A 26,589-nucleotide genomic window follows, 5' to 3' on the forward strand; every position below is an offset into this window, starting at 1 on the left:
CAGGCTATATCTAGAGTTGTTCCTCTAACACTGATTCCCAGGAACACAAAGATATTACCACTGACTCTCTCTCATACTATTACCGGTATTTGACTTTATTAACCACTATCAGTACAAAAATAAATATACAGTATACATAAAATCAACTTAAATAAGGCTACATAACATAAACATAAATCCTACACGTTTTCTTTTCTTACTGGCTGAATGTTTTGTGCCCAAGATTTAATTAGACTGTTTTAAAAATGTATGAATACATTTCTGTCTGGTTTTGTTTGCCAGATGTAGTACATTTTTATGATTATTAGAGGAACTTAAAATCTTACAAATAAAAAAAATAATTAAAAAAAAGCTTTTTAAAGCAGAAGTTAAAATCACAAAATTAAAAAGTAATAAAAAAAGCACAAACTAAATTTGAACTGGTAAGGTGAATCTGAGCTTAATGATTGGCCTAGATCAGTGGTTCTCAACTCCAGTCCTCAGGACCCCTTGCTCTGCACATTTTGTATGTCTCTCTTATCTGACACACTCAGTTCAGTTCATGGAGTCTCTCCTAACGAGCTGATGATCTGATTCAGGTGTGTTAAATAAGGGAGACATACAAAATGTGCAGAGCAGCGGGTCCCGAGGACTGGAGTTGAGAACCACTGGCCTAGATAGCACACCTATAATAACATTTGATTTACCACATTACAATAGCCCCTTTCCAGTTAGTGCTATCATTAAATAAATAAAAATAACTAAAAAAACTTGTAGGTTTAAAATTCTAAATATTCTTTATTATTCTTAATATTCTATCATCTTTATTATGTCTTTCAATTCAAACACATTTAACAAAATTATACAAATGGACATTTTCTTTAAAGACGTAATATTTTCCCCCAATTATTATTCCTTATTTTTCCTTCTACTTTTTTTCTTTCTTTTTCTTTCCTTTTATGATAATACCCACCAACACGTAAAAAATACATAATTAGAACAATAACCAATAAAGAAGTTAGACACTTTTACATATGAAAAATGTATTCTAAGTATTCTAATTAAGTATAACTCCTCTTTATGAAGTAGCATCCTATATCCAAACCTATATTTTGTATCTTTATTATATTTAGTTTCATAAAAATGTCTTCCCTGAATTACTTCTTTTAAATGTTTTTATTATTATTTTACAAGTATAAAATATATGAGTGTAATGAGCTATAAGTTCACCGCAACTTATCCAACATCCTAAATATAAATTATTATAGTTATTTCGGTTATCTTTCGGGTGTTATAAAATATCTCATATTAATTTTCCAAGCAAAATGTATATTTTAGTCAGAACTATTGCGCTCCTAATTGGCGCGCAGCAGCGCACATTCACTGTGAAGTTTAGCAGCACAATGGACATATTTGCATGACTTTCTAACATTTACAGATGGATAATATACCTGTGAAATGCAAGTTATGCACTATGTAATGAATAGACTTAATCAAAATACTCTAGATATCATAAAACCTTCCACCTCTCCCCTGTTGTCATCGGCCCTCAAACCAGTTCTCTTCAGAGACTGTTATCACCTCTGCTCTCCTGAACGATCTCAGCAAGAGACTGTGTCTGCAACCCTCAAAAGACAGCACAGCAAACCAGATGACACTAGCCATTTGGTCAAAGACTATAGAGATAAACTTCCAACACACAAGGACATTGACTCATTCTTAACCACAAACTTTCCCAAATGTTTATAGTATTTCTCCTGTGTTTTATGCGTGTCCCTATGTTTTATTAGCCTAGTTATGATTCTTTAGTTATAGAGTAACTTCAAATGTTGATATCCAAAGATGATGTATATCACTGCTATACACTGTCTTCAAACCCCATCTTTTGATTTTATAATCAATGTTGTACAATAGGTTATGATAAATTGCATCATAATATTTTTGTGTAAAGACTGCACAAATTCTCCATGCCACCATGAACATGCAAATGGAGATAAGATGGAGCAAAGACTTTCTCCTGGTCATCTTTGATTGGTCACCTCACCAAATGGGTGTGACTGATATGACCTTTAAGAGTGTCTGATTAGTTCAGATCTTTGCTCAATCTCTTTGAGACAACATTCTCCTGTCTTCTTCCGGCAACTTCATCTTCAAGTTAACTTCTTTGGATTCAACGTGGACCACCCCAAGAACCCAAACGAAGCACACTCCTGGCAAAATCATCAAGAACCTCCTGCATCTGGACTTGTTCAGCAACCTAAGTCAATGCAAGTACCTGTTCACAGCAGATAGATGCGTTTCTAAGTTATTGTGCCCCTTTAAGGTGACCCTGATCCTCTGATGTTTTTTGTAGGTTGTGGTTACCGTAACTGACTGTAATCTTGCCATTCTCTTTTCTTCTCTCTCCCTTTCTTCATTTTTCTTTACTTTCTTGATTTTGTATACAATCTTTGCTTAGTTTAGTTGTGTGTGTGTGTGTAGCCAACCGTAGTTTCATTTATAAAAACATTATATCCACGCTTTATTGTCTCTGTTTGCCACTCACAAAAATATTGAAGTTACTTAAACATCTTGATCTAGCTATACCTATGCTATTACCCTGCTAGTACTTTATTCACTTTAGTTGGAAAAGGTTATTCTTTCTTGGCCATGAAGATAATTTATTTCCCAGAATTTATAATTGATTATGCTTTCTGTTCATTGGATGAACTCATTAAATAATTGTACTATTAATTCTGCTACAGTCAATTCTAAAAAAAAAATTCAAATATTTATAATTAATTATAATCCCTTAAAATTAATTATATATATCTTTTGAGCTAATTTGTTACAACTTAGAAAAACTCCATGTCTCAAACACATAAAACAGCACAAAATATGGTTATTGCTGTGGTGGATCGATTTGATCCATGATCGATCTCTAGAGCTGCTTAAGAAACGTGTGCACATGATGAACTTCAATGACCTTTTATGAAGCCACTTTAGCCCTGACTTATTTATTAGGTTAATTCAAGTCAGGTGTTGGAGTTTAATCCCCGTTTTTCTTATCATCTTTTATGAAACAGCCCTCAGCAGTATTATGAGTTTAATCTCTGAGAGACTTTTCTGTTTGTTCTGCAGGAGTGTTTGGTGTTGATGCAGATGAAGAGAAGTCAGTGCCAGTGATGGAGGGAGAATCTGTCACTCTAAACACTGATCTTACTGAAATACAGTCAATAAATGTGATTCTGTGGAGGTTTGGAGATCCCACTATCGCTCAAATTGATGGAGGGGATATCTCATATCCCAGTCACACTGAGATATTCAGAGACAGACTGCAGCTGGATCAGACTGGATCTCTGACCATCAAGAACATGAGAACCAAACACTCTGGACTTTATAAACTCCAGATCATCCGCAACTCTGGGACCTCACGTTTTACATTCAGGGTTTCTGTCTATGGTAAGGATATATATATAATAGTTATCTTATAGTTATGTTTTAATATCTTTTGTTTTCGAGTTCTTTTAAAGTTTCTTGTTTTTTTAGTAATTAAATTGACATTCAGTGAAGCCACCAAATGTATTTATACTGTGTTCAGCACTAGTGCACAATATCACAGTAATGTTCTGAATATCATCATGACTGTGGTTGGGCTGCAGGTGATCACATGACGGCATGACATTGAGCGTGATTTTATTTATTTATTTTAGATTTTCACACATTTCACACACAATATGGCCAGAATTTTTTTTATTTTCATTCCACAAGTAAAGAATCAATTGATGTATAGAATTGGGAATGTGCTGGTGATACTAACAGTGAAATGTTCATGTGTTGTGATATGAAATAAGACGCCTCATACATACATTGCCTTACATTACACAATTTATCCAGATATTATTAGATAACTCCTCCAAAAGCTCCAAAACAAGTCAAAGCAGAATCAGTCATTCTGTAGAATTCTGAATTGATACAAACAATGAAATGTTCCTGTGTTGTGTATGAAATAAGATGCCTCGTGGCCAATCAAATTAGTCAACCAGATTTTAGTCAACGGTTGCACATGTTAAACTGATTACTTTTATCTATCTGCATATAGATTGTGCATTAACTATAAGATAACTAATCAACTGTTAAACTTGATATTCTAGTGCCAGTAATGGTGTTCAGTATGTTTAATTTCTGTATGTAAATATTTTTCTTTTAGAGTCTCCATCAGTGATTGATGCTGGCAAAGCTGAAATGAAGAGTGTGTCAGTGATGGAGGGAGAATCTGTCACTCTTCAGACTGATGTTACTCTACCACATGGAGATGAGCTGATGGTGTGGAGGTTTGGAGATGAAGGAAAACTCATAGCTAAACATGATATAGAGGCAAAGAGCTCAAAATTATATGAAGATACTGATGAGAGATTCAGAGACAGACTGAAGCTGGATGAGAAGACTGGATCTCTGACCATCACAAACAGCAGAACCACAGACTCTGAGGTTTATACAGTGAAGATCAGCAGCAACAAACAGACGTTATACAAGAGATTCAGTGTTATTATCAGTGGTGAGTAACTCAAGTCTTATGAATTAATGATTATTTATCAGTTGTCTAATAATTCAGATGATACGACATTAAAGGACTCAAATCACGAGGAACCAAACTCTCCTTTAAAACAAACCAATACTGTAACATTCAGAGTTCATAACTTCTTCCCCAAACCTTTTATTATCTAAAAGAGCTTGGCTTTGTATTACATTACTGACACCTGGGAACAGATCTGTGATAAATACTGACTGTTGTCAGGCTTACAATAGCAATATTAACATTTTGAATTGTTTAATCTTCATCACTGTTTTTAATGTTTATATGTAATTATCACAGTCATAAACATTAATATCTACTTACCATATCTAAGTGTCATCAAGTGCTGATGTTTTTAATGTGTGTTATAGATCAGACACACTCACACTAATGTCTGTCTTTATTATTACAGAACCAGAACCACCTCTGTCTTCAGGTGCTAAAGCAGGGATTGTTGTTGTTCTGCTGCTGCTGGGGTTTGCAGTTGCAGCTTTAGTTGTTTATCTCCTCAAGATCCCTAAACGACAAAAACAAACAAGTAAGTATTACACTTAATACAGCAATAGAAAAAATATTTATTTTATTGTATTACAGTAGAGTTGAAATGTATAATATGATTTTTTTACAGTCAATATTTATACTTTTTACCAGCTCTACTTGTGATTGATTTGGTGCAATAATTAATGAAGTGTGTGATTGTCCAGTAATGAGCTGAATTACATTAATAAACTAATTACTGAATCTCTGTCTGTTTAAAATGGTGAATTTAAGATCAGTTTTTGATTATATCTGTTTGTGTAAGGCTGGAAGCTTACGCTGTTATTTTGAACCAACAATCAGAAACAAAAAGAAGTTGACGGATGAAGGATGACGTGCATAATTCAGTTATATATCTGACTCCAAAATGATGAATCTGACTCCATTAAAGTTGTTATTCTTTGACCTCATATTCTTTAAAGGTAAAGGTCTTACTTAGAACTGATAGGAAAGTGTAGGATTTAACCTGAACGGTTAGATAACGAAAGTTATAATCACTTTAGCTTTCAACATTTCAGTGTAAAAGGAAAGATTCTTAAAGCCTTTAAAGCAGGCAAAATTATTTATTAAGCCACACGTTTAAATAGACGATAGAATAGAACAACATACTGTATAGAAAACTTAGTTGTAACAAATAATGTAATGCTGTGCAGAAGAGGCTGTAAAAGCCTTTCATGTAGTAAGAGGCATAGTTACATATTAGAACACATTAGTAAATAAACAGTATGTAGCTGAAAGCATATGTCCTGTGAAGCGAATGGTACAGACGTGTCATTGAGGTGCAAACGACTCTGTCTCTCCCGACAAACCCATCCTGTGCCTGGAGTGTCCCAACAGTCCTCAATCAGCATATTGATGAAACCCTTGCACTGATATGCATTAGCATACTGTGATGATGAAGGCCATTGAGCCATGTTTAATTCACGTCTACTTTTAAAAGGATTTCTGAAGTACTAGGGCAGTAAAGAGTTCTACCCATATTCGCTCAGTCCTACATTTATTTATGTACTTTTGTTCTTCTGATATTAAGGTTGGGAAATTTATCAGAAACTGGCATTAAAAAAAGTCCTGCTGTCCTTTTTCTGTCATATTGAGTTTTATCTGGACTGCCAGATCTCTTCATAGCCGCCTCACAGCTGTATTTGTGTTTGTGTCATTGTGTGTGGCTTCATTCACCTTATTCATTTAAACATAGTCTTGCTATTTTTAAGTCTTGTCACAGACTAAAATGCATGTTTGAGTGGGTTTAACTGAAAGCAACTTGCACTGAGATATCTTATGTCAGTGCCATTGTTTTATCTCAAGATTTCACACCAGTAATGTTTTTTTTTTTTTCTTAGGCGCATTTATAAAAGCTACTTAACCTAATTGAACTAAGGCCTAATCCTGGCTTAATCTAACCCCTGTCTGTGAAACCTGGCCATAGAATATTAATCAGAAACTCAGAACTGAAAACCAAGCAAATTAGTGTTATTTATTCTTATAAAAGGAACGTTTATTCTAAAATATAAATTCTGTCATAATTTTCCCACCTTTATGGCATTGCAAACATTGACTCCAGTGGTTTAACCTAAATTTTCTGAAGCAATATGATACACGTCTGTAATGTGTATTCATGCTACAAAGTCTGTTCTCATGTCAACACAACATGTTTGCGTTGTGATGCTCTTGTGAACGTGCGTTGGTAAAAAAATTTTTATTTTTATTTTTTTATGTTGAGGTTAAACCACTGGAGTCACATGGATAACTAATGATGTCTTTACTACCTTTCTGGGGCTTGAAAGTGGTATTTGACTGTCAATGGAGGGACAGAAAGCTCAAATATTTCACTATAGTAATCTTCCTTTGTGTTATGGGTTTAGAATTACATGAGGGTGAGTAATTAATGACAGAATTTACATTTTTAGGTGAACTATCCTCATGAAAGTGATTATTAGAAAGCACATGAAGAATCACACAGTATTCTCTCAGTCCTTTAGTTCACTCACTTATAATCTCCTTTTTCTCTCTTTCTGTGGTGCTGTGACGTGTAGCGGAGACCGTGATGGAGGGAAAATCTTTCACTTTAAACCCTGTCACTGAAATAAACAAAGGTGATCAGATACAGTTGATGGAGACGTCTGGAGATAAAGACACTCTCATAGCTGAAATCAAAGGAGGGAGAGAAGAGATCATTCCCGATGGGAGATTCAAAGACAGACTAGAGGTGGACAAGAAGACTGGATCTTTCACCATTACAGACACCAGAACTGAAGACTCTGGACTCTATAAAATACTGATCAGAAGAGGCATAAGGACCTTGTATGAAGAATTCTACATTTCTGTCACTGGTGAGTCTTTCCAGTCAATGTAATAATGGTCATATTCTTCCTCATTCTTTCAGTTTTTCTAAAGGTAATTCAGCTCAACGGCGTAATTCAGCTTCCCATCAGTTTCCTCAGATCATTTCAGTCTTTTTTAATAAACCATTTAAACACACTCCATTGATCACACAAACAGCACAACAGTTTCTAGACAGTATTGATTGAAGAGACAGAACACAAGAACTATGATGGTTTTCTGGTGTATTTAATGTTCACAGAAGCAGATCATCTCTGACACTAAAAACATACAAACTGCAAGTTACTGTAAATCTGCATAAACCATGTTATGTCTTCTTGCTTCCTTGGAGTTGCCTTTATATTTCATATTTAGTTTAATGCATTAAGTAATGTTAATATGCTAGACATGTATAAACATATTTCTAAATGATTATTGAACTTGATAAATAAATGATATAATATTCTTAGGTCAAGTTTCCTAATTAATGTTGACAAATATAGCTTTATGTTAAATACTATTCTAACATTCATATTAGTTATATTTATATTATTTTTAATACCAAAATTAATATAACTAATCTCTTTATACATTTAAGCAAATTTAATTAATATTCAGCTGTTTAAAATTAAACGCAAGTGAAAATATTATGAAACCTAAACATCATTGATTCTCGCGTGTCACGCATGTTTGAGCTTCTGTGTACCTGAACATGATACACTCAGATTGATGTGCGTTGATCAGTGTTGTGAATAAAAGTCTAAATTTACTTTTAAATGCATTTGGCAGACACATTTATCCAAAGCGACTTACATTGCATTTCAAGGTACACATTTTTTATATTCTCAGTTCTTGCTTTCCTTGGGAAACGAACCCATGACCTTGGCATACATACAACCGGCACATCCGGGAACTTAACTGTAAATTTCGTAACCGCCCCTTTTTAGGGGAAAACAAACCAGACTTCCCATAGACTTCAATACAAAATAGCGGCACAAAACAACGTCCGTACACAGCCGGCAGACGTGTATAACTTCAGAAATCACTTAGATGAAATATGTCGAGTAATTATATGTCCACCCTGCCTTCCATAGAGTGTGAACGATACATTTATAAACTTAATTTGGGCAACTTAAAAACATGTCCCTACCAGCGTCAAATTGGTCTAACAACCCCACCCAGTGGCCAGAAGTGTCTTACCCGGACATTTACTCGTACCTCATCGAGTCACCAGCCAGTGAATGATTTTACTTCGGTTTTAAGAAGTAAACATCTTTAAATGTATAATATTATGTCTTTATATTTAGAGTAGCTAACGTTACTGAGTGCACTTTTCTGTCCAGCCATACAACTAGCCTGATTTAGCTTTCGATAGCATCATCCGTAATTCATGATATTTCCATAACAGCAAGATATTGATGATAATGGCAGGCAGAGATGGGCATAAATACATGGAAATGTATTTAAAATAAAATAAAAATACAAAATACTGTGTGGAAAAATGTAATTAAATACAAATACATAATAGGGGTAGCCTATTGTGTGAAAAAAAAAATGTTTAAATACAAATTACATGTTTGTAAGGGTTAGTACACGTCCTCAATCCGATACTGTGTATGGCGCTCGCCGGTTTGTTTTCCCCTAAAAGTGGGCGTGAACCTTTTCAGAGACGTTCTATGACGCTACGCCGGTTGTATGTATTGCAAGTGCCAACGCTCTACTGTTTGACGAACAGGAAAATGTAATTGTTTGAAAGATGCACTCAACTGTTGATCTTTTAACTTTTTGAACAAATTAGGATTAGCAAGTGACAGATTTGACGTGTTGCCTCCCCATTGATCCTCATCGTCTGTATAGCCACCACCACCATTCAAAAGTTTGATTTAAAAATAATAATACTTGTATTCAGCGAGGATGCATTAAATTAATGAAAAGTGACAGTAAATACATTTTTAATTTTCACGGTGTGGTTCTGGAGTGGAGAATGAATGGAGCAGCGGCAAAGATCTAATCACAGCATTTATTAAAACAAACCAGATGAAGGTAAACCAGACAATCCTAAATGAGTGATAAAAACCATAAACAGGACAGCTTTGTTAATATACCAAAGATAACGACTGACCACAACAGACGGAATCAGAGGGCTATTTGAGCACAGGATACTGATCAGTTAAACTAAACTAGTGGAGGACTGATCGGAAACCACTGAAACAAAACTATAAGAGAAAACGTGAAGTGATTCAGTACACGTCAAAATACGAGGAATATTTAGCAATAGAGAAATAACTGTTCTTCTGAACTTTCTATTTATAAAAGAATCCTGAAAAAAAATGCATCACTGTTTAAATAATAATAGCAGCACAACTCTTTCCAACATTAATAATAATCAGAAATGTTTCTTGAGCATCAAATCATCATATTAGAATGATTTCTGAAGGATCATGTGACACTGAAGACTGAAGTAATGATGCTGAAAATACAGCTTTGATCTCAAGAATAAATTACACAGTTTTAAATGAAATTAACAATACACAGTTTATAAATTAAACAGTGATTTTAAATTGTAACAATTTGTCACAATATTACATAAATATTACATCAAAAACAGTAACAGTAGTGTTTAGCAGTAGTGTATATATACAGTACAATATATATATATATATATGTATGTGTATATATATATATATATATATATGTGTGTGTGTATATATATGTGTTTATTTGTTTGTTTGTTTGTTTGTTTGTTTGTTTGTTTGTTTGTTTGTTTTCTTTTTTCATGTTTTTGAAAGAAGTCTCTTCTCACCAAGGCTGCATTTATTTGATCAAAAATAGTAACACTGAGAAATATTATTACAATGTTAAATAACTGTTTATAGTATTGAACTATAGACCTAAATTAACAATTGTATAAGGTTTGGTTCTTTTCTTGTCAACCTTACTGTTGAAAATCAGTTTTCTTTTTTTTTCTTCTTTTTTTGGTTTTGTCAGTTACGGCTACCTGAACTAATATTAAAAATGTATCATTTGAAAAAATTGATATATTATAATTTGATAAATTTATTAAAAGATTAATAAATGCACTGGGAAGAACTGTTTATTCACGCTAACTATGGCAGTAACTAAAATTAACACATGCAACCTTATTGTGAATTGTTATTCATAATTTAGTTTAAAAGGGCATCTACGTGATGAACTGATTATTACAGTAGATGTAAAGAATCACACAGTATCTTCTCAGTGTTTCTGACATCATCTGCAAACTCACTTATATTCTCTTCATTTCTCTGTTTCTTTGTGTTTCTGTGACATGAAGTGAAGACAGTGTCAGTGATGGGGGGAGAGGATGTCACTCTAAATACTGATGTTCCTGAAGTACACAGAGATGATCTCATAGAGTGGAGATTTGGAGATAAAGGGTCTCTCATAGCTGAAATCAGAGGACGGAGAGTTTTTATATATGACACTGGTCTTGATGAGAGATTCCTGGACAGACTGAAGCTGGACAAGAAGACTGGATCTCTGACCATCATGAACACCAGAGACACACACACTGGACTTTATGAACTAAAGATCAGCCAAGACAGTAAAATCAAACACAAGAAGTTCAATGTTTCTGTCAGTGGTGAGTAGTTTACATTTAACATCTTTATTCTTTTAATTTAATATTTTAATGTAGATGATGTAGTTGTGAAGAGCTTATTTCAGGTTTTCCTTATTCTATGGCTTTCCGATCGGTTCTTTAATATGACTTTGCAACATGCACTCATTTCAATGAACGTCTCGTCTACGTCTGCCATATCACTCGTTCGTCTGCCTGAACGTGACGTCTTCGTTTGCTGCAAGGGTGTTTCCAGCACATTCCACACACTTATTCAGTCTTTATTGTTTTCCCACTGATCTTCAATTGTGTTTTTTAGCAATTAAGTGATTTTTACCTTGCTTATGCATAGCTTTTTATTCCAAATAGTAAATATTAATTTACACAAATGATCATATTAACATTTTTGTTTGCCATTGTTTCTTGTCAACATATCCACAGATACCTGTACTTATAAAGAACTTATAAAACGTTGTTCTAGCATATATGTACTATTCACCACTAGAAGTTTTGTGACCAACACAAAAGAACGAAGTTGTAAACATTCGGGCTAATTTAAGTAACATATAATATTTGTAATGTTTCATTTTAGAGTTGTAATGTTTAGTTTTAGAATTTCGTTGAAGTTTGATTGACATGCGATCTGACAGTTAACAGAATTATACTTAAAACCGTTATAGACCTCAAAAGAGAAAGGCGAGCAAAGTTTATTATTATTATTATTATTATTATTATTTAGCAGAGAATTTATAATTAAATAAACCTTCAGTTTAGCATTTCCTTTAACATCATTTGTTTCCCCCAACATTATTTTAATATATTTAATTATAAATATCAACTTGCACATTTCATTATTTATACATTTATTTATTCAGGAAGATGTGGATTTAGGTAATTATGTATTTATTTGCACATTTATTTATTTATATTATATTTCTCTATAATTTTGTGGACTTTATTAATTCATTAATTAATTTGCGTATTTATTTATTTATTTATTGCTTTTACATGTTTCGTCCTCCATATGTTACAGAACTACCACAATAAAAATTACAATTAATAAACGAAGGGTAGCCTAATTCAACATGTAAATGAAACAGTCATCTGATGTGCGGAGCCAGGACTGTTTGCATTATGCTTGATAAATAAGTCCTATTACACTAATAAAACCATCGTAACTGCAATTAAACAATAGGCTAAATAAATTAAATGTGCAATAGGCTAACTAATATCTGCTAAACATTTGGAATAAAAATATGCTTAAAACCCAAACAATAGCATGTGACAAACAAAACACGGCTTATCATGGTTTATTATCCTGTTGTTACGAAAATTGAATAAAAAATCAAATAATAAGTCCTAAATAAATAAACAAACAAACGAACTATAGAAAGGTAGGCTGTTTTGTGTTTATAGCCTAATAGTTCTTGTGTTTGCAGATAGTTGTATGATTTCGGATATCAGAGATATGTAGGCTATTTTTTTGTTCTATTCTATTGTTCTATTTACATGATCTACAGAAACAGTCTCTTACCAGTTGACGTGATCGAGTTGGTGACCATGTCTAGTATACCAGTGCTGTGTAGCCTTGGCCTATTAAAATTATAAAAGATAAAACACAATAATAACCCCAACAATAAGCTATAAAAATGCAATAGCCTTTGTCAAAAATCACGTGAATGACGCGTAGCCTTGTCACTGTAGGCTACCTGATTTTTTTTTTTTTTCTTCTATTTGGGCAAAATGGTTTAAACCCCATATAATATATTTAAAAGCAATCATCTATGAAAAAAAAACAGGCTTTATGATGCCATCTACTGTGTATTGTAGAGGATTGTAATAGATGAGAAGTGGCTAATATTGGGACGGAAAGCCTTGGCCAATAACATGCTCAGGAAAAAGGGGTTTTGCGCATATTGAACTCAGGGACAAAATATATATATAATGAGCAAGTAAATCATGAATCTATTTTCCAAACTGGAAAACTTTTTGTCTCATTCTGAATCACTACGGTCCACCTATAAGAAGTGTTTATATTCAGACTATTTTAGACTGTTTCGGGTCGACACCGCTGTGGAGTAGCCCAGTGCCTGCGTGACTCGCCATAGATATAAACAGAGAGAAGTAGCTCCGGCAAGACGCATGCAGTTCTGTTTATTAACCGCTAGAGCGCCAAAAGTTAAGTACTGCAGCTTTCACTGCCACACGTGATTTACGTAGCGGCTATGTCTCGTCTGCGCCTTAAATTGAATGGAATAAATAGCAGAATTAAAAAATAAGACGTTGAGTGAGACATTCAGAATCGCGGTAAAAAATGAGCGCATTGGAAATGAATGGGAGATTAATTTTATCTAGTACAAAAACTTTTTGGTACTGCAGCCAAACAAAATTTTACTGAAAGATTATTTTTTTAGATCAAGTTCAAACTTGTTTAGATTTATGACTTTGATTTTCTTGCAGTTTTAGAGTAAAATGTGATTTTGAAAATATATATCTCATATAAAAATTGAAAATAGTATTTTTGTGCAATTTTCATAACAATGCACATAAAATTCTGTTACTTTAAGGTCACTTTTTCAAACATTTTTTTTTTTCACTTCAGCAATAATCTGCCATATGTCATCTTTGAAAAGAGATCAAACTTAAGCCTGTGCTAAAGCATTCGAGATTTACGACAGTTTAAAGGAGTCGTTCACTTTAAAATGAAAATTAGCCCATGATTTATTCTAGGTGTATGACTTTCTTCTTTCAGACAAATCAGAGTTATATTAATAAACACCCTGACGCTTCCGAGCTTTATAATGGCAGTGGATTGCAACCATCAATTTAAAGTTTAAAAAAAGTGCATCTACTGTATCCATGATAAAAGTGCTCCACATGAGTCTCAGGGGGTTAATAAAGGCCTTCTGATGCGAAGCGATGCGTTTGTAAAATATCCATATTTAAAACTTTTTAAAGTAAAATAACTAGCTTCTGGCCAATTGAAAGCTAAGTTGCGTAAGTTGTACTTAAGACGCAAGCATGTTTGTTTGGCCGGAAGCTAGAATTTTACTTTGTAACATGTTAAATATGAATATTTTTCTTACAAAATAAATGGATTATAAATACAGTGTAAATATAATTTAGTATAAAAAATCCCCTAAAAATACAAAAAAAACAGAGGGTTAAGCAAAATAATGATTCTGTACCTGGAAGATGAAGAAATAACAGATGCAGAAAAATAAGATAGGAAAATATGTAGAAGAATTGGAGATGAAGGATTAAATCGTCTCAGTGCAAGTGGGCTCAGTGATTCAGATAAGAGAAAGCCTGACACCTTGTGGAATTTCTCTGAAGGACAACGAAAGTTAAATGTGAACTTTAGAATTCACAGGCTCCATCTCATGCAATATAGACAAAAGCCAAATGAGAGCATCGATGACTTTGTGACTAGAGCCAGAACTTTAGCACTGAAATGCCAATTCACTGATGATGAGCTCAATAAATGTTTAGTCGAACTTATCATTGCCAGTACTACTTTCGATGCTTTAAGAAACAGCCTATATACAGCAAGGCTAAAGGTCACCCCATTGCTGATATACTAGCAGAGGGGCAAAAGTACGAAGCCTTAGCAGCAGCAGCTGATAATGAACGAACATGTGTAACGAACATGTCAAAACTGTAACCCAAACCACAAGCCAAGGCAGTGCCGTGCATTCAACGATATATGCTCTATGCTGTAAAAAGAACCAATCTTGTTTGTTGTCTGAACGCAATGTTAAACGGGGGATGTTATGATGATACATAATACATGTGTACGTAATACGCTATAGACGTGTACCGGAAATGTATGTCATATTAAACGCGTTGAATCCTTAGTAAAAAAAAATCGTATGCATCGTACTTCAATGTGGAGACATTAATAGTCATGACGAAAAAAAGGATGATGAGTGATGTTTTTTCCCATGAGTTCGCTATGTTAACGATATAACGTTACCTAGCTTGTTTGGTAGCTTGTTTAATACCGTAGCTTGTTGTATAGTAAGTCATCCACTATAACAAACATGGCGATAACAACTGCAAAAACATTGCAATAAATAAATGGTATATAATGTCATTCAAGAGTCAGCTTTTTCATTGAACCAGAGAGAAACTTTGAATAGAAGGATAATGCCATGTCTCCATGCTACACTAATATTAGTAAGGGTATTAATCCTCTGTGTACACACATCCTTACAAGTACAATTTTGGCTGCATTATTTGTGTCCTCTTCAAAAATTGTTCTTGAGAAATGTTATGTTTATTGCCCCCTGCCACCCCTTATAATCTCCTAATTTATCTGTTTCTTTGTGCTTCTGTGACATGAAGTGAAGACAGTGTCAGTGTTTAAAGGAGATCCTGTCACGCTAAAGACTGATACTGAAATACAGAGAGATGATCTCATAGAGTGGAGATTTGGAGATAAAGGACCCCACATAGCTGAAATCAGAGGAGGAATCATCTCTAAATATGGTGATGGTTCTGGTGGAACATTCAGAGACAGACTGGAGCTGGACAGGACGACTGGATCTCTGACCATCACAGACACTGAAATAAAACATGCTGGAGATTATCAACTGAAGATCACATCCAACAGTGGGGTTTCATGCAAGACATTCAGAGTTGTTGTCAGAGGTGAGTATCTCCTCCAGTCAGTGTAATATTGATCACAGTTCTTGCATGGTAATTATTATTATCAGTATCATTTGTGTTTGTCACTTTTTAAGAAATCTAAGGTTAAAGTTTAAAAATCTCCTATTGAATTAACTGCAAGTTATCAATGCTTTCAGTGATGTAACTAAGCATTTTGTGTACTGAAGGCTCATGAATTACTGAAGGGTTTTGGGAAAGTGAACCCTCTGCTAATGTCCACTGTTGTGTTTTGATAACTATGCTTGACTGCCGCTGTCAAATGAAGTGAGAAGTGATCACACTGAAGGAATTACCTCATGAAATATTTTTTGTTTTTTACTACGACGCTCCAGAATGCTTGAACAGTGTTTTCTACCTATTTTTATAATACCTTATACCCTCTATTAGGATTTTACATTTTAAAAACTGTCAGCAAGGCGTGTTTGTCAGTTAATTTTATTTTCTGTTGACATATGAAGGTCATATAATCAGATCAACAGCACAATTACGAGTGTGATATTGCTTTTCAATAAGAAGTACTGTCTGTTTTTGCTCCACCAATGAAAACAAAGCCACAGAAGTTGGACGTCTCCAAGCAACAGACAGTAGCTTCATTCCTGACTGAATCAGTGTCTATGAAGGAATCTACAGTTATTTATTTAATGTCTCATACATAAAGACAGTTACTTTTTTGTTCCTGAATCAATCAGTGTTTGGAACAAATCAGTTGAATGAATAATTTAATGTCTCACTCGTGAAGACAGGCATTTGTTTTGTTTCTGAAGGAATCAGCATTTCAGAGTGTCATTTGACAGTAGTTCTTTATAACCCATTTGACACCTGGTATTAACATCCACCTTAAGTGTTCTGTGCTGAATACTGGTGGACACCGATCTAAAACGCTTTGTGATCGGATATCTGATATCCCATATGCCGGTAGTTAAAGTGCATGTGACCACATCGCATTGTAATGGAAATGCTGTCCGGCCTGAATGCATCTCCGCCCTCAGTGAATCTCCGTCAAACACATGATCATTATGGGATGTGGTTTGGGATGTGTTGTGTGAAAGCAGACCAAAGTGATTCAAACTTTCCATCTCTTTTTAGTGAGCCAGATGATTTAGCTCATCTTAAAACCAGATGGAAATGGGGCTCACGTTCCTCATTCCATATCTGGTGAAAAGCTGTTTGTTCACCAGAAAAATAAATGTTGATTTACATTATAAAATGATTTCATTTGTATAATTATTAAAAGTAATTAAAAATGCTTGAAATTACTTGAATGTGAAAAAAGTGAACTGTAAGACAACCGTAATTAGGATATAAAGTATACTGTCCAGAAGCGGCATCATGAGAAACAGCTTCACATGAATATGCGAAGTATATAGACACAGAACAGAGCACTGCTCGGTCACTCTGAAGTGTGCAGCATCCCCAAACATCACACATTACTATAACATTTATTCCAATATTATATCAATAATAAAAAAAAAAAACTATTTTAGCTGCTCCATCGCTAGCCAACTTACTGAGGGAGTGTTACGAGTGTGATGTTAGTTTTTAGATGAACCGCTGAACATCTCAAATAGGGTCCCAAACACTAGATCATATATTAGTAAATCAGTTCATCTGACCTGCACAAAGTGACCATTTAAATAATAAACTCATGTGTAAAGAAGTCAGGATACGTCACCTGTCGGTTCAGGGTCCTGCTACACACATTACAGTGATACTGAGAGACAGTAATGTGAAGTTTTGAGTCTTTCTCCATTTCAAACTGATAGAACATTATCTGAATGATCTTTATGTAGTAATTTCAAACTCTGATGTTCACATGCACACACTAATGCAACATTTCTTTGTGTTTCTCTGTTTCTGTGTGCTGCTGTCACTAATGCAGAGAGGAACATCACAGTGGAACAGGGAAAGAATGTGATCCTAAACCCTGAAACTGAAATACAGAAAGATGATCAGATACAGTGGAGGTTTGGAAATCAAGACATTCTCATAGCTGAAATCAGAGGAGGGACCGGAGAGACACATGATGATGATGAGAGATTCAGAGGCAGACTGAGGCTGGATGAGAAGACTGGATCTCTGATCATCACAGACATGATATTTGAACATGCTGGAGTTTATAAACTACAGATCAGCAGCAGCAGAGGACCCACAAACAAGACATTTTTTGTTACTGTCCCTGGTAAGTCGTTCTCTTTCAATTTATTTTTAAAATATAGATGATGTCTTTGTGAAAAGTGATGATCCACTTTGTGTTTTTGCTCTATCAATGAAAATAGTTCCAATCGAAGGCAAAGCATTAAAAAAATATATGAAATTATGTATTTGCAAGAAATATGGTATTTATGTTAGAACTTGTTCTGAAGTATTAAAGTTATTACATGTTTAATTTGCATGTCACTGGCAATTTATTTTTACCAGTTCTCTTGACTCACGTACTGTATGTACACACACACACACACAATCACACACACACACACACACACACACACACACACACACACACACACACACACACACACACAGTGGTGGCACTATCATTATGAGGACTTTCCATTGGCTTAATGTTTTAACCCTCACAGAAATTTTTGTGCATTTTTTTTATAATTTAACATTTAGTATCTTATGTCTATTGTTTTATTACAATAGTGTTCTCATTATAATATTGTGTAATATAACAGTCCCAAACCTAGTTATTAATGTTGTGCATTGCTGTTTGAGCTGCATGCGCTGAAGCTGATGATGATGATCAACAGGTTTTATGGTTTAACTGATTTCCATGTCACTGTTAACTGGTGATTTCTGGATTTCTTATATTCTTAAGTATCTTAAATACTGTTTTATTTAATTTCTGATCTAACTGAATTACTCGAGATCTGTTTGATATGTTTGTTTTATGATATTCAGATTATTCACAATTCTTCTGTGTTTGATTATGGCAATGGTCTGGGCTCGTGTTAACTTGTTCCTCACACTCACAAGCTGATAGTCTTAAATGATTACATTGCTTGAATGACATTTTCTCATCAAAATGCTGCTTCCCCAAATATTATGGAACACAAAGTCTAATTTATGAATTTCTCAGTCATTCAGTGAAGACACCTGGCATTTGTCAGTAATTTTAAGGCAATAAGAATAACATTGTGTGACACTGACTGTCATCTTCACATTTCCTTTGCAACCTTTTAATGCTGAAATTCTTGGTAACATTTACATGTTACAACATAACATTTTAAATACAAAAATCAGTTTTAATATTTTGTAATAAATTCAACATGTTCACCAGAGAACTCAATCAAACGAAGAAAAGATGTAATGTAGATGTAGAGCAAAAATATGTAATTTCAACATTTTATTGCATGGCTGTACATCAACAACAACAACAACAACAACAATTAAAAAAAAAAAAAAAAAGCTAAAGACATGCAGGGAAAAATAAATCCTGATCCACATGTGGCTGACCAACACATTGCCAGTGGAACAACAGTTCTCAAGTGATTAACAGCAATAACTCTAACATACAGACATCCAAACACATGGAATTAAAGGGGTGGTTGATTGCGATTTGACGTTTTTCATTTTAAATAGTGTGTACTGCTGCTGCTGGTGTATGAACAGTATCTGCAAAGTTGCTGCGTTGAAAGTTCAACGTAAGCAGAGATATCGTCTTTTAAAAATCAGGAAGGTTTAATGCCTACAAAAACGACTCGAATGGGACTAAAACGAGATACTTCCCGGGGTTTATACATACATTTACATCAACCCTTCCTCCGGAATATACAAAAAAGGGGGCATGGCCATATTTCTGCCGGTTGGGAAGAGGAAGAGTTACTGGAGAGCTGTATAGTCATGCCGTCGAAAGTGTGTTATTTTCACCCAGCTGTCAGGTGTCCTGTCTTCGGGCTTCCTACGGACGAGTCAACAATGGCTAAAATGTATGTTTGATTATGTTCCTGAAAATTACAATCGTAATTTAGCTCTCTGTGCTGCGCATTTTACGTAAGACGTGCTTCTATAATCTGCTCGGATTCAACAAGAAACTGTTACTAAAACAAGAAGCAGTTCCAACTTTAAAACCAGAAGCAGCAGTTGTTTGGCCATAACCTGTAAGTAAGACTTAATAATTTTAAATTTTTACCGGTATAATTTCAGACGTAATGTTAGTTTTATCAAGGACGTAAACAAATGCCAGCGCATTTGCCACTAGTTATGTTATTTCGTGTGTCTATGACAAACGCGTACAAACATTTTGGACCTGAATTTGTAATTATGTACTAATTTTGTAAATGTATTTTCTATGTATACTTTATGACGTAATTTTTCGATTTGATCAAGAACGTAAACCAATGCCAACGCTCAGGGCCGGCCCGCGGAATAGGCAAATGCTAGGAGCGCTACTCATCCATAGGGGCGCCAAAAGGAGTGAACGAGTGATTTTTTTTTTTCTAAGTTATTTTTTAATAATACTATTTTAAAACCATTAGTTCGAAATACTACCAAATAAAGCAAAAAAAAAAAAAAAAAAAGTCCGGCACATCAATCTTCCCCCGCCCAGCAAGTGCTTGAAGTGCGTCAGAAACAGAGCGCGCGCGCGAGATCAGTTGGTGATTTGTTGTGTAGCGTGCGCGACGCCGCATCCAATGTAGACAGCACTGCTTTTGTTTTGAGGGCACTTAACACACTCAGGTTCTCCTGTAGAAATGAGCCTGGCAGCTCGCGCCAGGTCTAGACACGGTGAAAGTTTCCTGATTGTGACGGATGGCCGAATTTACATGACACGTTATAAATTAGCATTATAGTCTGTGATAGATATCGTGCCAAAAAGAAGAGAAGAGGATAAAAGGGGATAAAGACAGAGGTAAAGTGATGTAGTGAATGAACGGTTTATCTAATTGCATAGGAGTAAGATACTATAATTTAATGGCAGTTATTTTTACCTTAATGTTAGAAGTTGTTCTGAGTTCTCCAGAGGCCCCAGACTGTGTTACATTTTGTAACAGTCATGTCAGTTTTAAGACGCATTTTTTATCTCTTTTTTAAATTAATGTTTTACTTTACAGTTGTGTAGTTTTGGGGGGGATATATGGCATTTCAAAAAATTATTTGCCAAAATTAATAATGATATTTATTTAGGCTACAGGTTTATTAAAAATAGCAAAGTTTACATTAAATCTGTATTGTAAAGTGCGCTATAAAATATAATGGAGACTTGACTTGAATGCTAGATGTAATGCTCTAGATGTAATATATATACATGTGTGTGTGTATAGAGAGAGAGAGAGAAATACAAATATATATATATATATATATATATATATATATATATATATATATATATTCGCTAAATAATCATGAACACAATGACGGGGTGAAATAGGCTGTGATGCATGGGGCACCAGGTAAAATCTTGCCTAGGGCAGCAAATTGGTCAGGGCCGGCCCTGCCAACGCTGTTTGTTTATTAGCCAGTTAGTTCGATGCTATTTTGTGTGTATAAGACAAACTTTTTTTTTCAAAAAATGATATGTAATTGCATATATATTTTTACAATACCTTTTGTATTTCTTTGAAACAAATGTTTTCACGGTCTGTTGGCATTTTAACACAGTTGCCACATGTACACCTGTAAGGTTTAGAAGTGGAGTTCATATTTCATATTGGAAAGTTGTAATGCTTAGAATCTAATATGATTTATATTTGAGTTAATTTACTAGAAGTATATTTACAATGTTTAGTCAGTTAATTATTTACATATTTATGTGTTTACATATTTGATACCGTAAGGATATTCTGCTGAATCTGCCTCTCTGATTCATTCACGTTTATCTCTAAGTTAAGTTATTCTATTCTAAGTTATTGCTTCTGATTGGTTAGTGAAGTGACGTGAAAGGCTGTATAAGGAAGTGTGGTTGTTGTGACAGAGTTCAGTAAAAGTGCCGGTTGAGAAATTCTTCTGTCTCCATTCTGCTGTTTATTATCATAAAGAGTGATCTACCACCACATACCGAACCCTCACGTTACACACCTAAAGAAAACGATACACTGAGTAAAGTAAGTTTTGTGAATAGATAAACGGTCGTTCATTATATCGATAAAACAATAATTTTAAAAACCAGTAGCTATTACTCAGTCATGTTTTCAGTTATATTAAATGCTTAATCAGGAGAAAACCGTATCTCAAAAGCTAAAAAGCAGCAGTAGCATTTTCAAGTAACAGCGTATCGAAATTCTTATATAATAATAGTAGAATAGAATAGAATAATAATAATAAAAAAGTACCATTCAGAAACGTTTTGTAATAGCCGTGTTTGCGGAGGTTCTGCTTGACTCTCTTCATTGCTGCTTTCTGGGTCTGATACGGCAGTATTGACACCGTTATTTGCATTTGACCGGAGCACATGCAACTTTCGCCCGTAAAGGTAATGGGCGTGAAGTTTCCGCACAACGTGCACTACGCAGTTTAGCCAATTACAACACACCGGCCCAACTAACCAATCTGAGCCCATTGCCTGTTTCTGAGGGAGTGGTTTCATAGACTCAGGAAGTCAACCGGTCGTTCAAATGACAGAGGAGAAAGCAGCTTACAATAAAGGTGAAATTTATGAAAAATAAGGCGTAAAAAACAAAACAAAAAAAAACCCCACGAAGACATGTTATATTGCACCCCATAAACACAATCATGCAAAGAAAAAAAGCAGTAAACCACCCCTTTAAATCATTTCAGTGTTCAAAAATGTAAGATTAGTTTCACAATTCCCCATTGAACTAGACTGAAACAAACGTGTGTGTGTGTGACATGATCTAGCATCATTTATTCTTAAGCTCAAAATATGGAGACAGAACAGGGTCATAACATGACAGGATATTCATCTCAATCTCTCTATGTTCAGCTTTACAGCTTGTCAAATTTAGCTAAAGCACATTTTGTTTCTGACCTGCATCCACAAGTACTTCCTTCGATCGGCACTTTTCAGATCAGTTTTAAGCAAACTAATATGAATTTTCTATGTGAGAAGACCGCAAATCATGTCCATCTGAATGATATTTATGTAGTAGTTTCAAGCTGTGATGTTCACATGTACACTCTTGATCTGATGGCAACATTTCTTTGTGTTTCTCTGTTTCTATGTGCTGCTGTTGCTAATGAAGCGTGGATCATATCATTGGAAGAGGGAGAATCAGTCACTCTAGACCCTGAAACTGAAATACAGAAAGATGATCAGATACAGTGGAGGTTTGGAGATCAAGACATTCTCATAGCTGAAAGAGGAGGGACCGGAGAGACACATGATGATGATGTGAGATTCAGAGGCAGACTGACGCTGGATGAGAAGACTGGATCTCTGACCATCGCAAGAATGAGATACGAACACACTGGAGTTTATAAACTACAGATCAGGAGCAGCAGAGGAACCACAAACAAGACATTCAAAGTTGATGTTTTCTTTAGTGAGTATTGTCTTTCAGTTTAACATTTTAATGATATTTCCCTTAATGATTTTACAACAAATTAAATGAAAACAATGATGAATGCAGTGACTAAACTATAATATTTTATGTCATGTTATTGTTTTTGTTTTTTTCTGAATTATGATTGTAAAGCACACAGGTTTTCAGACTGTGGTCCAGGGCCCACGGGAGACTAACAGGGGGTGCTAGGGACTCCAGGACAATATAAAAGCCTATTCATTTAATTTAGGAAGGCACATGATGTGTTTATAGCATCACTATGTAATGTTGCTCATATATAGTATTTTATGGGATCATTGAATATGGGGATTCTTGTTATCAAAAAGTTTGAAACCCCCTGGTGAAGTGTGGATGAGAATGATTATCAGATCATGACAGAAAGGAAGTTTGATCTTTGCCTCTTTTAAAATCACATGAAATGCTGTCAGAATCAGTTAATACGGGGGTCTTCAAAAAAAAAATTAGGGCAAAGACCCCTTTATCTCATCTTGTTGAAGTAAAATGTTCTCCTGACCTGCACACTAATTTCATGGTAAACCACTAGATATTGTTTTAGACCAGTACAGATGTGAATAGTTGCAGTAAACATTAAATTTAGACTGGATCAAGTGACACGATACCTGAAATTAAAATTCTGAAAGCACTAGGTAAAAAACTGAAACCTAAAATTACTTATAGACTTTTTAATTCAATTCAATTTCTTTTCCTTTACGTTTTTGTGCGCTGTCATATTTCCCTCCTTATTTCTACAAAATGAAAAATGCCATTTTCGGCGGACAAAATTTATCTTCTTCCCAAGTATAATCAGTTTCTGACAGTGAAATATCAGTTTTATCTCTGTCTACATAACTATTTCTGTTTGTTCTCCAGGTGAGTTTGATGAAACCACAACAGTGCAGGAGGGAGAAAATGTCACTCTATTCTCTGATACTTATATAGTAAAAGATGTGGTAAACTGGTTCTTTAATGATGAAATTCTTGCAATTGGAAAGAAGGGAGACATTAATGAGACTCCATACTGTGATGAGAGATTCAAAGACAGACTGAAATTAGATTATGAAACTGGCTCTCTGACCATCACAAACACCAGAACCAGTGACAGAGGAGTTTATTATCTGCACTTCCTGACACTTGGAATAGAAAGGAAATTTGATGTTACTGTCAATGGTGAGTAATTCAAGCATTTATAATCAAATTATAATCATAGAAGCTAAAAATATCATCCTCTTAAATTAACATCTGTTTAGTAGTTAATTACAGTTGCATATTAGTGAAAACGTGTGTTGTGGTAATTTGATGAACTGTTTTAACATTGAGCAGACATGTGGTTTCAGTGTAGTGACATCAGCGACCACAGAAGAAATATTGCTCTAAAAAATATGTTTGATTAGTTATTGGATGAAACAAAAATGTGTTTCGCGCTGACAACAATCCGGTGGTGCCTAGAGTCACGCAGCGGAGGAATGGAAACTTAACAAGCCATTAAAAAGTATTGACTGAAGAACCACTAATATATTTTCAAATATTTTCCCATTCACTCCGGTGACGAATTTTAAAATTAATTAAACCAAATTCTATTTATATGGTTAAACTTACATTTTTAGGCATTAACTAATGCCAATGCCTAATGCCAACATGTTTTCTTTGTTCACCAAGGAATTTAGTGGTCAGGCATTATTGTTAACTCGCAAGACTGTAAGGAGAAAATTAAAATTTGATGGATAATTTAAATATATTCTGCAATCACATTTTGGTAATGTATTAATTCCGCCGTCACATCTGAACACGAAACGCTGCTTGGATAGTTTCAAGATAGTTAAAAATAATTAATAATAGCCTACTATAATAATTTAATTGTTCATATGTGTTTATTCTTGTTAGAAGATTTTACTGATTATGAACACAAATTAATCAAGGGACCTGGATAATGGATAATGGCGCTGGACCAAAAAAGGTTGAGAACCTTTTGTGCCGCAATGTGACCAGGAAAGCACACCAACAGTTTCCATTCACAAACAACAGAGTGTGAAAATCTCGCAAAACCTCTCGCATCAAACGTGACTTTAAAGTGAACAAACACGGCGGACGACAATGGTAATAATAGTTTTTGGACTGCTTTTTACAGAAAAGTTGCAGGGGAAAAAAGAAAAAGGTTTGGATGAAGTTGTGTTATGCTTCCGTCAGCTCGCTTTCTGATTGGGTATCATTTCGTTCTACGTGACAGTCTGCAGAGTGTGTGCGTGTTTCTCCTTGGGGTTCCTCCCACAAAACAGGATTGTAAATATTCAACATGTTGGATATTTACGATTTGAGATCGGTGCGACCACAACGTTCTTCAGAGCAGATTCAGTCACTCTTAATACACCTCACAACAGAAAATCTGATAAGATGATAATCAGGAATTTTCCTAGGATTGTCGGACTCGGAAGGGGAGAATTGGCCACACATCGGCCCAATTATCTTGTAGTGTGTTCAGCTTAAGTTTTGAAATCTCTAGATCAGTACATCTCTCTTTTTAATATCTGTAATTGTCTGTGTATTTTCTGGCTGATTCTGCAGGAAACAGAGTGAATGATTCAGCGACTGTAGAGATGCCGCCGGTGAATGAAGAGGATCGGGATGTAGGGGATGAAGAGGAGGGGATGAGTTTACTTGTGATGAGATAAGACACGCCCACCAGTGTCAATCACTCTGACATCATCAACAATTCAGCTCCAGCTGCAACAACAAAAACATATTTCTGCTTATATGAGCCTTAAAGTGAGAAATGAAGCCGTTTCTGTTGATCAGTTAAACTTGTATGTAAAAAGATTATTTGGTTTTAGATGAACAGGGAAACGTTTCATATATTGTTTTTATAATGTTACACTTCATACCTGTTACTCTATTAACATAATACTAGTCTGACTTTTACAGCTTTGATTTTGTGTGATTGTAGACAGTGAGTTTAAGTAATATGCTTTTTTTAGATGTTTTACCACAGCAGTATTTCTCTAACCACTGAATGTTTTATGTAAATAACAGCAGAACCAGATTAATGTTGATGATCAGCACTGATCACAGTGTCTTTAAATCTGAGATCACATGACCTTCTCTTCATGTGTAGAAAATCATTAGTGCATCTTTGACCATTCAGGGTTACTGAACTTCACTGTAAGTGACCCTTTTATTGCAAAAAAAAAAACTCAGATGTGAATGCCAAATTGTAAATGTGATCTGAATTTATTTGTATTCATGATGAAGCACTTAAAATGATTCTTGTTGCACTTGTAGCAAAAAAAAAAAAAGATTGAAAAATTGCCTTTGTTCAATCCTAGTACTTAGTTACACTATAACCACATTGTGTTGTTTTGTGTTGTTTTATTCATTTTGACAAAAGCATCTGCTTGAGGAATACATGTTCATGTTAAATATATAAATGCCTCTGATCTTTTTACATTTCTGTCCTCTAGTGGAAAAACACT

General features: G+C 34.7%; 2 protein-coding genes across 4 annotated transcripts in view; one reads left to right on the forward strand and one right to left on the reverse strand.

Annotated features, from left to right (window-relative positions):
- LOC311085741 (uncharacterized protein) overlaps nt 1–26,436 on the forward strand; it is a 47,325-nt gene extending 20,889 nt beyond the window's left edge. Inside the window, exons 1-11 of one of the 3 annotated variants that reach the window (XM_084118341.1) lie at nt 2,138–2,246; nt 3,100–3,420; nt 4,169–4,516; nt 4,947–5,072; nt 7,105–7,401; nt 10,704–11,012; nt 15,336–15,641; nt 17,539–17,838; nt 22,805–23,104; nt 23,996–24,292; nt 25,685–26,436. In XM_084118341.1, coding sequence (XP_083974467.1) covers nt 3,144–3,420; nt 4,169–4,516; nt 4,947–5,072; nt 7,105–7,401; nt 10,704–11,012; nt 15,336–15,641; nt 17,539–17,838; nt 22,805–23,104; nt 23,996–24,292; nt 25,685–25,791 — 2,667 coding nt within the window. In that variant the 5' untranslated portion in view covers nt 2,138–2,246; nt 3,100–3,143 and the 3' untranslated portion in view covers nt 25,792–26,436. Of the gene's footprint in view, nt 1–2,137; nt 2,247–3,099; nt 3,421–4,168; nt 4,517–4,946; nt 5,073–7,104; nt 7,402–10,703; nt 11,013–15,335; nt 15,642–17,538; nt 17,839–22,804; nt 23,105–23,995; nt 24,293–25,006; nt 25,069–25,684 lie in introns of those variants that run through there. The other 2 variants (XM_084118339.1, XM_084118340.1) reach the window with 2 other exon arrangements.
- Nucleotides 1–26,589, reverse strand: part of LOC311085782 (elastase-1-like) — a 200,576-nt gene that overhangs the window by 127,326 nt on the left and 46,661 nt on the right. The window lies entirely within an intron of this gene.

The sequence above is a fragment of the Abramis brama genome, assembly GCF_963993115.1.
Source record: "Abramis brama genome assembly, chromosome: 6".
NCBI lineage: Eukaryota > Metazoa > Chordata > Actinopteri > Cypriniformes > Leuciscidae > Abramis > Abramis brama.